Consider the following 16,374-nt stretch of genomic DNA (forward strand, 5'->3'; position numbering starts at 1 on the left):
TTTAATGCTGTGAGTTTGTGTAGCAGTTTAATGCTGTGGGTTTGTACAGCAGTTTAATGCTGTGGGTTTGTGCAGCAGTTGAATGCTGTGCTGTGCGTCAGGGCAGTTTAATGCTGTGGGTTTGTACAGCAGTTGAATGCTGTGCTGTGCGTCAGGGCAGTTTAATGCTGTGGGTTTGTACAGCAGTTGAATGCTGTGCTGTGCATCAGAGCAGTTTAATACTGTGGGTTTGTACAGCAGTTGAATGGTGTGCTGTGCATCAGGGCAGTTTAATGCTGTGCTGGGCGTCAGGGCAGTGTAATGCTGTGAGTTTGTGCAGCAGTTTAATGCTGTGGGTTTGTGCATCAGTTTAATGCTGTGAGTTTGTGTAGCAGTTTAATGCTGTGGGTTTGTACAGCAGTTTAATGCTGTGGGTTTGTGCAGCAGTTTAATGCTGTGCTGTGCATCAGGGCAGTTTAATGCTGTGCTGTGCATCAGAGCAGTTTAATGCTGTGGGTTTGTACAGCAGTTTAATGCTGTGCTGTGCGTCAGGGCAGTTGAATGCTGTGGGTTTGTGCAGCAGTGCTATGTGGCACTAGAGGCTATGCCCTGTCCTCTGGGATTCTTTAGGCTGTTATACTGTAGGGCTCTTCTCTGCTGGGTTAAGGACTGTGTCATGGTAGTGGGGTGGGTGTTTTCCTCTGAGTTCATATTTATGATTTAATTTACTTGTCCTCCATCTCAAAGAAAACAAGCACACAGAATGTCAGTCTGCAAATGAAACATGAAAACCTGTGCCCGTGGTGCCGCAGTGGCCCGTGAATACCCCTCCTGTGCCCGTAGTGCGCGGTGGCCCGTGAATACCCCTCCTGTGCCCGTAGTGCGCGGTGGCCCGTGAATACCCCTCCTGTGCCCGTGGTGCCGCAGTGGCCCGTGAATACCCCTCCTGTGCCCGTGGTGCCGCAGTGGCCCGTGAATACCCCTCCTGTGCCCGTGGTGCCGCAGTGGCCCGTGAATACCACTCCTGTGCCCGTGGTGCCGCAGTGGCCCGTGAATACCCCTCCTGTGCCCGTAGTGCGCGGTGGCCCGTGAATACCCCTCCTGTGCCCGTGGTGCCGCAGTGGCCCGTGAATACCCCTCCTGTGCCCGTAGTGCGCGGTGGCCCGTGAATACCCCTCCTGTGCCCGTAGTGCGCGGTGGCCCGTGAATACCCCTCCTGTGCCCGTAGTGCGCGGTGGCCCGTGAATACCCCTCCTGTGCCCGTAGTGCGCGGTGGCCCGTGAATACCCCTCCTGTGCCCGTAGTGCGCGGTGGCCCGTGAATACCCCTCCTGTGCCCGTAGTGCGCGGTGGCCCGTGAATACCACTCCTGTGCCCGTGGTGCCGCGGTGGCCCGTGAATACCACTCCTGTGCCCGTGGTGCCGCAGTGGCCCGTGAATACCCCTCCTGTGCCCGTAGTGCGCGGTGGCCCGTGAATACCCCTCCTGTGCCCGTAGTGCGCGGTGGCCCGTGAATACCCCTCCTGTGCCCGTGGTGCCGCAGTGGCCCGTGAATACCCCTCCTGTGCCCGTAGTGCGCGGTGGCCCGTGAATACCACTCCTGTGCCCGTGGTGCCGCGGTGGCCCGTGAATACCCCTCCTGTGCCCGTAGTGCGCGGTGGCCCGTGAATACCCCTCCTGTGCCCCGTAGTGCCGCAGTGGCCCGTGAATACCACTCCTGTGCCCGTGGTGCCGCGGTGGCCCGTGAATACCCCTCCTGTGCCCGTGGTGCCGCAGTGGCCCGTGAATACCCCCTGTGCCCGTAAGTGCCGCAGTGGCCCGTGAATACCCCTCCTGTGCCCCGTAGTGCCGCAGTGGCCCGTGAATACCACTCCTGTGCCCCGTAGTGCCGCAGTGGCCCGTGAATACCACTCCTGTGCCCTGGTGCCGCGGTGGCCCGTGAATACCCCTCCTGTGCCCCCGCCCCGCGCGGTGGCCCGTGGAATACCCCTCCTGTGCCCCGTAGTGCCGCAGTGGCCCGTGAATACCACTCTTGTGTTATCAGTGGTAGTCACTCTTTCAGTTCATCTTCCTCAAATGTGTTTCAAACTGGATACGGTTTTGGAACTTTTCCTACTCTCACCTACTGTGAATGTACTCGTACTGAAACATACTCAAAATTACCTTATAAAAATGTAAGTCGACTCTATGTGTGCAAATAAATGAAAATGTGTTTTCCTTAAGGGTCCTGCGGTGTGTGTGTGTGTGGGGGGTTCAGGGGTTGGGTTCTGCTTTAGCCCTGTGGTGTTCTAATATGTTTCAGGGTTGTGTTGTAATTGTAATTGTTGTAAGTTGTAATTGCTCTTGAGCTAGTAATTTTCCAATATTCCACTGTATTCGTGTTTTAGGGGTTGTGTTCTGCAAGCCTTAGGGTTGTTTTATGCTATGATTTTGTGTTGGGCTACAGGGTTCTGCTTTGCTCCAGGGCTAGATAGATAGATAGATAGATAGACAGATAGATAGACAGATAGATAGATAGATAGATAGATAGATAGATAGATACTTTTTTGATCCCTGTGGGGAAATTCAAATTGTGTCATGCTATGAGGTTGTACAATGCTGTGGTGTAGTTCTGCTTTCTCACGCTGTTGGGCTCCGTTATGCCTCTGGACTCTGTTACGGCAGTTTAATGCTGTGCATACAGTATGTGCCTTACGCCAGTTAAATGCTGCGTATGTGCCTTACGGCAGTTTAATGCTGTGTATACAGTATGTGCATCAGGGCCGTTTAATGCTGTGCATATGTGCATCAGGGCAGTTTAATGCTGTGCATATGTGCATCAGGGCAGTTTAATGCTGTGCATACCGTAGGCGCGGCCAGGGCAGTTAAATGTGCATAGGTGCCTCGGGGCAGTTTAATGCTGTGTATACAGTATGTGCATCAGGACAGTTAAATGCTGTGTATACAGTATGTGCATCAGGGCAGTTTAATGCTGTGCATACAGTATGTGCATCAGGGCAGTTTAATGCTGTGCATATGTGCATCAGGGCAGTTTAATGCATCAGGGCAGTTTAATGCTGTGCATATGTGCATCAGAGCAGTTTAATGCTGTGGGTTTGTGCAGCAGTTGAATGCTGTGCTGTGCGTCAGGGCAGTTTAATGCTGTGGGTTTGTACAGCAGTTTAATGCTGTGCTGTGCGTCAGGGCAGTTGAATGCTGTGGGTTTGTGCAGCAGTGCTATGTTGCACTAGAGGCTATGCCCTGTCCTCTGGGATTCTTTAGGCTGTTATACTGTAGGGCTCTTCTCTGCTGGGTTAAGGACTGTGTCATGGTAGTGGGGTGGGTGTTTTCCTCTGAGTTCATATTTATGATTTCATTTACTTGTCCTCCATCTCAAAGAAAACAAGCACACAGAATGTCAGTCTGCAAATGAAACATGAAAATTATCTTTTATTAGAATGTATTCATAACTCAACCAAAAGAATGGCCTTCTCTCTCTCTTCCTTTTCTCCATCCCTCTCTTCTTCGTCGTCCATGGTATTGATGCGCGCTGAATTTCTTTTATTGGTCACTTTCCCTGTGTGCTGTTGAGGTGTTCCCCTAATCTTCCGGAACAATCCATGTATCCTTTCACCAGTCCAATGTTCCGGAACAGTCCGTGTATCCATTCACCATTCTGCTGAAGTCCTCCTGTTCTGCCAGTACAGGCCAGCATGCACCTCGGCCCTTCGGCACCTCAAAGAGAATGACCTTACAAAAAGATGCTGTGGAAAATAGCCCTAGTACCCTCGTGAGTAAAGGAACAGGTATCTCTCATCTTTACATCTCCTGGGCCATAAAGTGAAAAGGGGCGTGGGGAGTGTTATGGGATACTTCAAAAGATCAGTGCATGAGCAGGGGAAAAAGAGCAACATCAATAACAATAGCATCACCAATAATAATAATAATAATAATAATAATAATAATAATAATAATAATGCAGGAGTGACATTGTTTCGTATGAGCCCTGTTGGCAGTGACAGCCTCTGGTGTGAAAAGTAAAGGAGCATTCTGTCACTATGGTTCCCTGGTAATCTCTGTCTGCCACAAATGGCATAGAAAGTCAGTGAATCCTCTGCTGAAATGTAACAGTTCAGAATTCATGTATAATCCATCTTTAAACCTGGATTGTTTTGTTAGCTATTTTGGAGATAGAACTGCTTTTATCAATGGGAGGATAGAATTGAATTTGTAAGTCTGTAACATAATCAAAAGAAATCCCACGATAGCCGGGTATGGATACTGTGCCATAGGGCAGATGGGGTTACTCTGTAACTGCAATGCCGATTGCTTAATGGAGAATATTATGTAGAGGCTTTGGTGAGAACGTACCCACCCATATTCACAGTCATTGTCCTTTTGAAACAATATTCTTACAGTGTAGTCATACTGCTAGATGCCCGTCCTGGTTTCTTCTTTTATGTGTGTTGCTCTTACCAACCATATTTCTGCTCTGAGTATGCAAACCCCAATGAGATGACTGACGTGTGTCACAACATTCTGTGTTTGCAGAAGACAGAGCGCACGCACCTCTCGAATGCTCCTTCACTGCTGCTCACACTCACCAACTGGGATTTTCAACCTTTTAGGACAAATTGTACATCTTTGTGTGGTTTAAACTTGTCCCCCACCCTCACATACACACACACACACAAGTATCACTAAGAAAACTTTTCCAAGTAACAGAAATGACATGATGAAATAATATAATTAATACAATAAGAACTTTTATAAATATCAATCCAAAACCATAAAAAAAAACACTAATTCAATGCCATTTATCATGCTTTTGTCCCTTTCTACTTCTATCATAACATTATGTCCCTGCCCCCCCCAAACACACACACACACACACACACACACCACCCCGCCTCTCAGACCCCCCAAGGTTGAAAACCCCAGAATTGCTGTTCACTCAGTATTCAGTAGCAAACTGGAGGAATCTTCATAAAACAGATACTCAATCTCAGAATCTCTTAGTCTTGCTCACTATCACTCTCTCACACACACACACACACACACACACCTCACTTACAACACTTCAACCGCTCTCTCTTTGTAGGCAGTTACTGATCCATAACTGTAAATCTCTCCTCGTAATGCATAGGAAAGAGAAAGTGTCTTTTCCCCCCTAAAGATTGATTGCACAGATACTCTGAGGGCCAGCTGTCCTGATCACGAACAATACAATGCATGAGGTAACTTGTGTTCCATCTAATCATATGATACACTATTGCTTAAGGTCAACCCAGAAACAGAATGCCCCCTGGCTCTTCAAGTTGTAAACATGTCACTTTAATCTAGGTGAGGCCCCACTTCCATGCGGACGCACAGCGTGCAGGTAGGCCAGATCAGCTGTATGGGGCTTAGAGTCCACAACAGCAGCAAACAGCACCCCCTGCAGGCTGCTCACAGCAACTACTGAGTGAATATTTATCATCAATGTCTTCAGTGCTGAGTTGTCTAAGGTTGGAAGGCTGTGTCGTCTGTTCCCCTCATAATACAGAACACATGACTCACTGGTAACCCACCTATGACATGGTGGTAACTCACCTATGACATGGTAACCCAGTAACCCACCTATGACATGGTAACCCACCTATGACATGGTGGTAACTCACCTATGACATGGTAATTCAGTAACCCACCTATGACATGGTAACCCACCTATGACATGGTTACTCACATAGGCGCTTATGCAGAAACACCCCCATCACTTATATGCTTCTAAAATTATATGTTTCTCGTATGCTCATAAGTCTCATATATATCGCACACACACACACACACTGTTCAAGCATCACTGACTGAGATACGGTGACACCACACACACTCATACACAGCGCTCAAGCTTCACTGACTGAGGTACGGTAACACCACACACACACACTCACTACATGTCACCCCAACTCCTCTGGATTCACCCACTATCTTGAAGAGGGAAGATGGACAAGGAACCTCAACAGATGCACCCCACAATGGGGAAGGTGGGGGTGTGTGTGGGTGGGGGTGTGTGTGTGGGGGGGCACACTGATCTTCCTATGGAGGACACAATGGTCTTTCAGATTACATGAGGGGGCACACAGAAGGCAGAGGGGGGACTAAACTGTTTCAGATGACACGGGGAGTCTGACACAGGGGGCTCTGAGGTCTTTTCTTTCTTTTTTGCAGGGATAAGGGAGATACATTCATGAAGTTATATAGATATAATATATATATATTTATTTATATATATACTTTTTTTGCTTTGGAAAGTTAAGGCTGCCTTGTAAAGTATTCCATCATTTGGACTTATAGGATTGTTTATACTCATGAGACACAGACAGATAAAAAGAGCAGCTGGAAGATTCCTCGGGAGCTTATAATGAACGTCTGGGGATGACATTTTCAACCGACTCAAAACTGAAACCAGACTAAAATATTAACTTATAATATATTCTATAACAATGAGCTTTGCTTATGCTTTATCCAACAGACAATACTCCAGTAGCTTAACACTTAACCAGCAGGGGATCTCCATAGTAACACTGGTGACATCACCCACATCATTACAGCACACTGCCCCCCCCCCAATACACAGCACATTGTCTCATGAGGAAGCTTCTCCAACACACATATTGCACACTGCCCTCTCCCCCACATACACAGCACACTATCCCATCTCCCCTGTCATCCCCCAACACACACACCAAGACCCTGGCAGTTGGGTTAGCCCCTTGAGCCGTGGATCTGCCCAAGGTTTCTTCCTTGGTAAGGGAGTTTTTCCTTGCCCCTGTTGCTCTTGGGTGCTCCTTGTTGGTGCCCCCCACCCAATCCCAATCCTCCCCCACCTTTTTATGCAGCCCTTGCCACTTAATCTACTAAACCCCTCTTCTACTGCACTCCCCATTAAAGCACAAATAGGCTGACACCAGACATCGTTTCACTGCATTTCTTACTTCCAGTAACTATATGCATGTGACAATAAACTTCCTTGTATCCTTGTACCCATTTCAGTCGATCGTTGATGCATTTGGTGATGTCATAATGCCATGATGTAACAAAGGACTAAAGTGAGACTCCTGAATTGTTGGCAGTCTCTGTATGCAGGTTTAAATAATTCTATACTAAAAAAAACAACCAATCCCCACATCTGTTCTCCTATTAAAGAAGCCTGCTTAAAGTAATCCAATCCCAATGCCTGCCTCCTGGTTAGAGGGAGGAGCCCATCTACATGGACATCTGTGATTGGCTGAAGTGCCTGTGTAGGGCGGGGCTTAACGGGAGAGTAAAAAGCAGCACCATTTACAGTCAGTAGGATTTCTCTCAGTAGTGTTTACAATTTCACACTCGGTGGTGTTAAAACAGCAGAGTTTCACGTCTGAGAGTTCATCACTTTTACTCTGCGGGTTGCCTAGCGCTCACTCGGTAGTGTGCATTCATTCAGCAGCGTTCACTGTGTTGCGCCCACACAGAGAACCATCAGTGGTTTACTCAGGTGTATTCAGTAGGTTATGATTCAGTAGTCTTCACTCCGACGTATTGAGGAGTGTTTTTGCACCACTTTGCGTCCATATCCTGGACGGACAAAGGCTGAAGGATGACCTATTTGGTGTGCGAGATATCAAAAGAATGAAGCCACTCATGTGGTAGGATGATGACGTGTGGTTGTGTCTTGGGAGGTTGTATACCATTCGATGAATTATAGTTCACTTCATGACTGATGCTGGAGGTCATGTGACACATAACTGGCCACGTGCTGACTGATGTCATAATAAGATAAAGGTCATGTGATGACTGATGATGTCAGAGGTCGTGCGGTTGATGTGACGGGTCATGTGATTACTAATGTCAGAGATTACTAGATGAGTTTGATGACTGATATCAAAGAGGTGTAAGATTTTAAATAGAATATTACTAATGAAGCCATGGGGAGAAAAACACCATTGGCTGATCTCTCCACATGCTGCAGGAAGTGAGTGTTGATTGGTGAGTGTGTTGCTTTGAGAGTTTGTGTGTGAGTGTGTGTGTGTGAGTGTGTGTGTGTGTGTGTGTCAGAGCCTGGTCTGGGCTTCAGGGATGTAGATCTCGATGCTGTCGCCACGCTCCGTGACAGAGCTCTGTCGGAAGGATGCAGCCCGTTTGGCCGCCAGGAGACGTCGCCGGGCTTCCTGACGCTGCCGGTCCTGGAGGTCCAAGGAACGGTCCCGCATCATCGCCCCGCGGCCTCTAGTGGGCCTCCGTGGAACAGGGGGTGGCCATTTTCCTGCCTGCATAAAAATAATGTGATATGGTAAAGTATACGGAAGTATAGAGAGAGGGAGGGGAAAAAGAGGTGAAAGAGAGGTGTGTTAATGACATCATAATGATATCAACATTCTATGCCGTTATTTAGCTTTCTGAAAGAATGAAAACGAGCACAGACACAGGAATTGAGTTACATAACAAGTCCAGCACATTTTTTCCACAAAAATAAGTCACGCTGAAAGGCATATATGATTCTAACTGTCTCACTGAATTGCATTATGCACACTCAATTCTCATTGGTATCTGCTAGACAACAAGTACCAAAACATGATTAGTTCATAGATTTCACATGTAAAATACATTTTATACAACCCCACCCCCATCTTGCCTGTTCATAATTCTGAGAAATTCTTGAATTGTGTGCATGTGTGCGTGTACATGTTTATGTTTATGTGTATGTGGGTGTGTGTGTGTGTGTGTGCGTGCATGTGCTTGTGTGTTTGCCTGTGTATGTGCCTGTGTGTGTGCATGTGCATGCATGCGTACATATGTCTACTGTGTGAGTATGTGTCATACGGATGATTACTGTGAATGTATGTGTGTGCGTGTGTATCTGTTTATGCACATGCGTGCATATGGAATGGGTGAACATGACCCCCAGAGGAAAACATACGCAAAAAATTGGTCATCCTAGGCCCTACAGTTCTCAAGATATTCACAGAAAACTCTGTTGGTGTACGGTCACTAAATGTACACATAAAATAATGTATTGTATGGCCCCCCATGAACGAAAGTCCACGAAACTTGGCATGCATTCGGAGGGTGTCAAAATGATCCTACACTTTCAATTTTGTGCAGTTTTGACCATGTCAGCCAGAGATATTGTGATTAAAACACCTTTGCTTTTTAATTTTTAACTAGGTGGCGCTATACATGAAATGAGTGGTTATGGAATGGGTTCACATGGCCCCTTAAGATCAACATACAAAAAAAGGTGGTCTTCCTAAACCCTACGGTTCTCGAGATATTCACAGAAAACTGTATCCTGCCACCTACAGGCCAGTTGGTGTACAGGTATCCATGTGGGGCTACATGCCCACCAAGTTTCGTGTACCCCGGTCTTTCAGTGTCCCGGGAATCCTTGACGGAAAATTGGCCATGCGAAAAAGAAAAAAAGAAAAAAAAAGAAAAAAAATCTGCTGCGTGGCGGTCATAATAATTGCGAATCTGGGAACACTCCTCAGCCACTACTACCTCAGCTATGCAGCTATGTTCTAAGTAAGTATATATACTCTTTTGATCCCGTTTGATCCCCGGAAATTTGGTCTCTGCATTTATTCCAATCCGTGAATTAGTGAAACACACTCAGCACACAGTGAACACACAGTGAGGTGAAGCACACACTAATCCCGGCGCAGTGAGCTGCCTGCAACAACAGCGGCGCTTGGGGAGCAGTGAGGGGTTGGGTGCCTTGCTCAAGCCCTGCTTACTGCCGTGGGCAGTAAGCCGTGGGCACTTCAGCCGTGCTTACTGGTCGGGGTTCGAACCGGCAACCCTCCGGTTACAAGTCTGAAGCGCTAACCAGTAGGCCACGGCTACCTCAGCTATGCAGCTATGTTATGTTCTTCCTCAGCTATGTTCTTCCTCAGCTATGCAGCTATGTTCTTCCTCCGCTATGCAGCTATGTTCTTCCTCAGATATGCAGTTATGTTCTGGCCAGTCATGCAATGATCCGACCCCAGATTTAGGTCTTTCTGTTGTGTGTGAGTATGTGTATGCAATTGGTGGTGTTTGTATGCCAAGTGTGTAGGTGTTTGCGGGTGTAGGTGGATGTTTTCGTGTATGTATCCGTGTGTGTGTGTGTGTGTGTGTGTGTGTGTGTGTGTGTGTGTGTGTGTGTATGTGTGTGTGTGTGTGTGTAGGTGTATATATTTGTATGTATGTGTGTGTGTATGTGTGTGAGTATGTAGGCGTATGTATGTGTGTGGTGCGTGTGTGAGTGTGTAGGTGTATGTAGGCGTGTGGTGTGTGTGTGTGTGTGTGTGTATGAGTGTGTGAGTGTGTAGGTGTATGTATGCATGTGGTGTGTGTGTGTGTATGTGTATGTGTGTGAGTGTGTAGGTGAATGTATGCGTGTGGTGTGCGTGTGTGTGTGTGTGTGTGTATGAGTGTGTAGGTGTATGTACAGTATGCGTGTGTTTGTGTGTGTGTGTGTGTGTGTGTGTGTGTGTGTGTCTGTGTGTGTGTGTGTGTGTGTGTGTGTGTGTGTGTGTGTGTGTCTGTGTGTCTGTGTGTGTGTGTGTTTGTGTGTGCTACACACCTTCTTCTCTGGGCTCTCTAAAGGCTTCCACTCATTGCCCCTTATCTGCTGCAGCTCCTGGAACTTGGTGGACACGTCGTCGATGGACAGTTGCAGCAGGTCCCAGAAGCCCGCCAGGTCCTGCGATGTTGGCCTGGGCATGGCACTGGGGTCCTGAAGGGGGCGACATTGCACCATAATCAAGCACCGCACTCAGATTTACTGACAGAGAGCACTTAAAGGTGCAGTCAGCGAACGTATGTGTAATCGTCTTATCACGATACGCTAGCTGCCTCTGTCTCTGTAGGCAGCCCAGGCTCCGAGAATTGGAAACAAACAAAGTGGGGGCAGCCTGTGGGCCAAACCAAAGTGAAACTCTGCGAGGAGTTTCTTTAGGAATATTGAAGGTAGGGGTGAGCTACGTCTCTGGCGTGTTAATATAAACATAAACACAAACAAATACGATTTCCTGCACAATCGCTGACTGTACCTTTAATACAAAACCAGTTATGATCATGATATACCTGCTGAACATGTGCTGTATCATAAGTTTGAGTACGTTGAGGGACTATGCTTGTTAACAGAACGCAGGCTGTGAATGCTAACAGTCTCCTAGCACGCCTGTCTCTCATATCAGAGATTACGAGTTTGCTAGTCTACAGAAGGCAGGTTACACTAGCACTACTATGCACTAGCACCACTATGCAGACTGCAGTGGAGATGAGTCACTCACCAGGTTCTGCTGACAGAGCCAATAGAACTGCTGGAACTTCTGAGACATAAGGAGCTGAGCGCTGCCCACCGCACTCCTGATTTTACCTAGGACTGAAAAACACACACACACAAACACACAGATACACACACACACACACACACACACACACACACAACATATCCTCAGTACTTCTACAAATATCTATCAGGAAAATGAGTTAGCATCAGGAGCTCTAATGACTAGCAGTTCGGGAGCATGCCTATGTTCCCACAGCCCTATGTTCCCTAACCCACCCACCCCTCAGGCCTAACCCCACACCCACCCACACCTCAGGCCTAACCCCAACTCCAACCCTAACTCTAACCTTAGAAATGTGGGAGGGCTGTGAGAACATAGGGCTGACACCAGCAGTTCAATCCTTTATAGTCATTTCAGCTATTTTTACTTTCATCTTCCCACTGCACTGCTCCAGGAGTGTGTTATGATGAGTGTGTTATGATGAGTGTGTTATGACTACCACATTGATGCAGAACGCACAGGTGTGGGGATAGGCTAGACTGGGGATGGATGGTGGATGTGCTATAGTGCTATAATCTGTCAATATAGTCTTCAACTCAGGTTCCAACCAAATAGGATAATATTTATATTTTTAAATAAGATTTCTAAGTATGACAAAGAATATTTTAAGAAGGCGTAAGGTGACTTTATTATGCGCTTATCAACCACCAAGCACAAAAGAAACCTTTACTGCCTATCCATAATGTAATCTGTCTAATCTACTATGTAATCTGTCTAATCTGAAGGACAAATCCACTTCATGATTATTTTTGTCATTGTAGTTGTGAAGTCTGTTATGGAATTTGAATGAAAGCGTAGCTTCTGAAGCCCTGCACAGCCCTGATGAGCAGAAAACCACTGAGCGTGGAGATGAAGGGAGGGGTGCTTCATGTGTGAGATGAGGAAGAGAGATGACATTCATGGGACACGCAAATGGACTTCCGTTTCTCAGCTGAAAATTGGAACAGATTAGACAAATGAGATGGAACGACGGAGATGAGCGCCAAGTCACAAAGGAAGCAGTTTTATTTTAGCTTTCATGTTCATGTGTATGTTAGGCAGCATTAAAAAACGGGGTTTAAGCATAACTGACGTGACATTCAAAAAAACTGAACTGAAAAATCAGTCCCACGCAGACCTCTAGCTGAAAGCTAATATTTTGTCACTAGCAACCTACATCTGTCCTCTGTCGGATACAGTTGCATTTTCAGTTCTGAACATCACACTTCGGGAATTATTTCAGCAAAAGTGGAACGTACGCAATGTTTCATTCACCCCTTCTGGTGGTGTTTGCAAGGCTTCTAACAGTGCCCTTAAGGCTAAGGGTGGTGTTTGCAAGGCTTCTAACAGTGCCATTAAGGCTAAGGGTGGAGTTTACAAGGCTTCTGTATGCGTCTTAGGCTGCTAGCTCACTAGTTTTAGAAACTCACATAGTGCTGTGGTGAATCAAAACCTAAACAGCAGCCCTGAATGTGGCTTTTGTCAGGCCATGTTGTCAGGGCATGCTGATTTACAGGAAAATCCAGTTTAAAATTTGTTTGCAGGGGATTTCCAGTGCTGAAATATTTAAGTTGAAGTCACGACTGGCTCGGTGAGACTCCAGGAAATGTGATCCCAGGTCCAGACAACTCATGACACTTGGGCACAATCAGGGAAATGGGATTTGCATGTTCAGGGCCACTTGTGAAATGTTACACATTTCCATAATCCTTCCACAGCTTTTCAGTGTTGTTGATTTTAACAGAAAAGCACAATACTGACTGGTGCTCTGGTTGAATTGTGTGCAAATCTGATAGAGCAAAACAGCTGTGTGTGTTTGTGGTGGATTTCAGCGCAAATTCATCCCACAACTTTAATCAGTTGTTCCCAGACTAGTGCTCTCACAACACAGTAGGCCCTGACCCTGTGAGACCCCAGGCAGGGGGGAGGGGAGGGGGTGGGGTCTGTGTGTGTGTGTGTGTGTGTGTGTGTACAGTATATGTGTGTGGTGGGGTGGAGGGTTTGTATGTGCGTGTGTGTGGTGGGGAGGGATGTGTGTGTGTGTACAATATATGTGTGTTGTGGGGTGGAGGGTTTGTATGTGTGTGTGTGTGGTGGGGAGGGATGTGTGTGTATGTGTGTGGTGGGGGGGGAGGGTGTGTGTGTGTGTTTGTGGTGGGGGGGGGTGTGTGTGTGTGTGTGTATGTGTGTGGTGGTGAGGGGTGTATGTGTGTGTGGTGTGGAGGGATGTGTGTGTGTGTGTGTGTGTGTGGTGCTGAGGGGTGTATGTGTGTGTGGTGTGGAGGGATGTGTGTGTGTGTGTGTGCACTGAGAGAGTATTGGTGCTCCATGCCTGGTTGGGGGCCCAGGGAGCCTCCTGGGCTGTCTGTGTTGTCAGCTGCAGGACACTCACTGTCCTCGGTCAGCTGCTGCTGCTCGGCCTCCTGCTCCATGTCCCGGCACCAGTCCTCTAGCCGCCGGCTCTCCTCGTCCAGCAGCTGCATGAACCAGTTGCCGTCCCTCCGCAGCGGCGATGCCCGAGGGCCCCCCTCCGCCCCGGGGGGGCCCTCGGCCATCCAGGCGGGCGTCTGCGGGCTGGGCGGCCGGTAGTCCTCGCGGTAGCTGAAGAGGCCCTGGGTGCGGACGGTGCGTAGCGCGCCGTACTGCGTGGGCGTGGTGGGCTCGGAGTGGAAGCCGCCGAACTGCAGGCCCTTGTCCTCCATGGAGGGAAACCCCTCCAGCTCCAGGTCAGCCTGCACCGCCGTCGTCACGCTGTTGGAGCGCTTGAACCGCCCCTGTCTGAGAGGACGCACACACACACACACACACAGAACATGATATAGGACACACAGGTAGACAATACACACACACACACACACACAGAACATGATATAGGACACAGGTAGACAATACACACGCACAGAGAACATGATATAGAACACACAGGTAGACAACACACACACACACACAGAGAACATGATATAGGACACACAGGTAGACAACAACACACACACACACAGAGAACATGATATAGGACACACAGGTAGACAACAACACACACACACACAGAGAACATGATATAGGACACACAGGTAGACAACAACACACACACACACAGAGAACATGATATAGGACACACAGGTAGACAACACACACGCACAGAGAACATGATATAGAACACACAGGTTGACAACACACACGCACAGAGAACATGATATAGAACACACAGGTAGACAACACACACACACACACACACACACACACACACAGAGAACATGATATAGAACACACAGGTAGACAACACACACACACACACAAATACACACACACACACACATACACACACAGAGATAACATGATATAGGACACACAGGTAGACAACACACACGCACAGAGAACATGATATAGAACACACAGGTAGACAACACACACGCACAGAGAACATGATATACTGTAGGATACACAGGTAGACAGTTTAGCTTCCTCTATGAGGAGACGAGATGCAATGTGGTGACATGTAGAGTGAGGTCATCTGATGTAACATACAGTATGTTGAATATAAAGGTAGTAGAGACCCTGCTGTTTGAAATTCACCTTCTGGATGTACTCTAATGTATCGGTGATGTACTCTAATGTATCGGTGATGTACTCTAATGTATCGGTGATGTACACTAATGTATCAGTGATGTACTCTAATGTATCGTTGATGTACTCTGATGTATCGGTGATGTACTCTGATGTACTCTGATGTGGCGGGGATGTACACTAATGTATCGGTGATGTACACTAATGTATCGGTGATGTACTCTGATGTATCGGAGATGTACTCTGATGTATCGGTGAGGTACTGTAATGTATTGGTGATGTACTCTGATGTACACTAATGTATCGGTGATGTACTCTAATGTATCGGTGATGTACTCTGATGTACTCTGATGTATCGTTGATGTACTGTAATGTATTGGTGATGTACTCTAATGTATCGGTGATGTACTCTGATGAACTCTAATGTATCGGTGATGTATTCTGATGTATCGGTGATGTACTCTGATGAACTCTAATGTATCGGTGATGTACTCTGATGAACTCTAATGTATCGGTGATGTACTCTGATGTATCGGTGATGTACTGTAATGGTGATGTACTCTAATGTATCGGTGATGTACTCTGATGTATCGGTGATGTACTCTGATGTACTCTGATGTGTCGGTGATGTACTCTGATGTGTCGGGGATGTACTCTAATGTATCGGTGATGCACTCTGATGTATCGGAGATGTACTCTGATGTATCGGTGATGTACTCTGATGTACTCTGATGTGTCGGTGATGTACTCTGATGTGTCGGGGATGTACTCTAATGTATCGGTGATGTACTCTGATGTATCGGAGATGTACTCTGATGTATCGGTGATGTACTCTGATGTACTCCGATGTATTGGTGATGTACTCTAATGTATCGGTGATGTACTCTGATGTACTCTGATGTACTCTGATGTGTCGGGGATGTACTCTATTGTATCGTAGAGGTACTGTAATGGTGATGTACTCTAATGTATCGGTGATGTACTGTAATGTAGATAGATAGATAGATAGATAGATAGATAGATACTTTATTGATCCCCAAGGGGAAATTCAAGTGTGTATCAGTGAGGTATAATTTACCTTCTGGATGTACTCTAATGTATCGGTGAGGTGTAATTTGATGAGGAATATGTGTGTGTGGTGTGTGTGTGTGTGTGTGTGTGGTGTACGGGAAGACGTTACCGTTTGAAGTCCTCCACCTGGATGCCCACCGAGTGGAATTGTGGAAGCCCTCTCCTCTCTGACTCCGAGTCAGTTGCTGTCTCAACCTAATATAACACACACACACACACACACACACACACATACACACACAAATTCAAGAGTTTTCCCACAAGAATACATTCTCGCATAATGAAAAGTACTTGGTGTTTGTGGACTAGCATTCTTCTTTGAGAGAGTGAGTCTGTCCAAAACGGAAGGCCGCTGCCTGCTGTCTCGCTGTCGTCAGCTGTCTAATAAGTCACTCACAGTAGCAGGCATCAAGGTAGCAGCTATGAACTTTGTTTTCGGACGGCCT

At 47.0% G+C, this 16,374-nt stretch overlaps 2 protein-coding genes across 2 annotated transcripts in view; both read right to left on the reverse strand.

The window, feature by feature from the left end:
• Positions 1 to 745: 745 nt before the first annotated feature.
• On the reverse strand, positions 746 to 2,129 carry LOC125298850 (uncharacterized PE-PGRS family protein PE_PGRS24-like). The gene is made up of 2 exons (XM_048249719.1): positions 2,101 to 2,129; positions 746 to 1,970 (listed from the first exon to the last, which is right to left on the reverse strand). Exons 1-2 carry the CDS (start codon positions 2,127 to 2,129, stop codon positions 746 to 748), a joined length of 1,254 nt encoding a protein of 417 aa, XP_048105676.1.
• Positions 2,130 to 6,896: 4,767 nt separating this feature from the next.
• The window catches only part of LOC125298972 (disks large-associated protein 2-like), an 81,075-nt gene continuing 71,597 nt past the window's right edge, over positions 6,897 to 16,374 (reverse strand). The window contains 5 exon segments of the mRNA XM_048249967.1: positions 6,897 to 8,245; positions 10,543 to 10,695; positions 11,255 to 11,346; positions 13,686 to 14,071; positions 16,038 to 16,123. Coding sequence (XP_048105924.1) covers positions 8,030 to 8,245; positions 10,543 to 10,695; positions 11,255 to 11,346; positions 13,686 to 14,071; positions 16,038 to 16,123 — 933 coding nt within the window. The 3' untranslated portion in view covers positions 6,897 to 8,029.

Source organism: Alosa alosa, chromosome 8 (genome assembly GCF_017589495.1).
Source record: "Alosa alosa isolate M-15738 ecotype Scorff River chromosome 8, AALO_Geno_1.1, whole genome shotgun sequence".
In the NCBI taxonomy this organism is placed as follows: domain Eukaryota; kingdom Metazoa; phylum Chordata; class Actinopteri; order Clupeiformes; family Clupeidae; genus Alosa; species Alosa alosa.

Bases quoted from the DNA above. Each gene is read 5' to 3' on its own strand.
- LOC125298850 (XM_048249719.1), bottom strand. From the start codon at position 2,129: ATGTTTCAGTACGAGTACATTCACAGTAG. The intron at 1,971-2,100 runs GTGAGAGTAGGA...TACGGGGCACAG, and splicing joins TACGAGTACATTCACAGTAG to GAGGGGTATTCCACGGGCCA.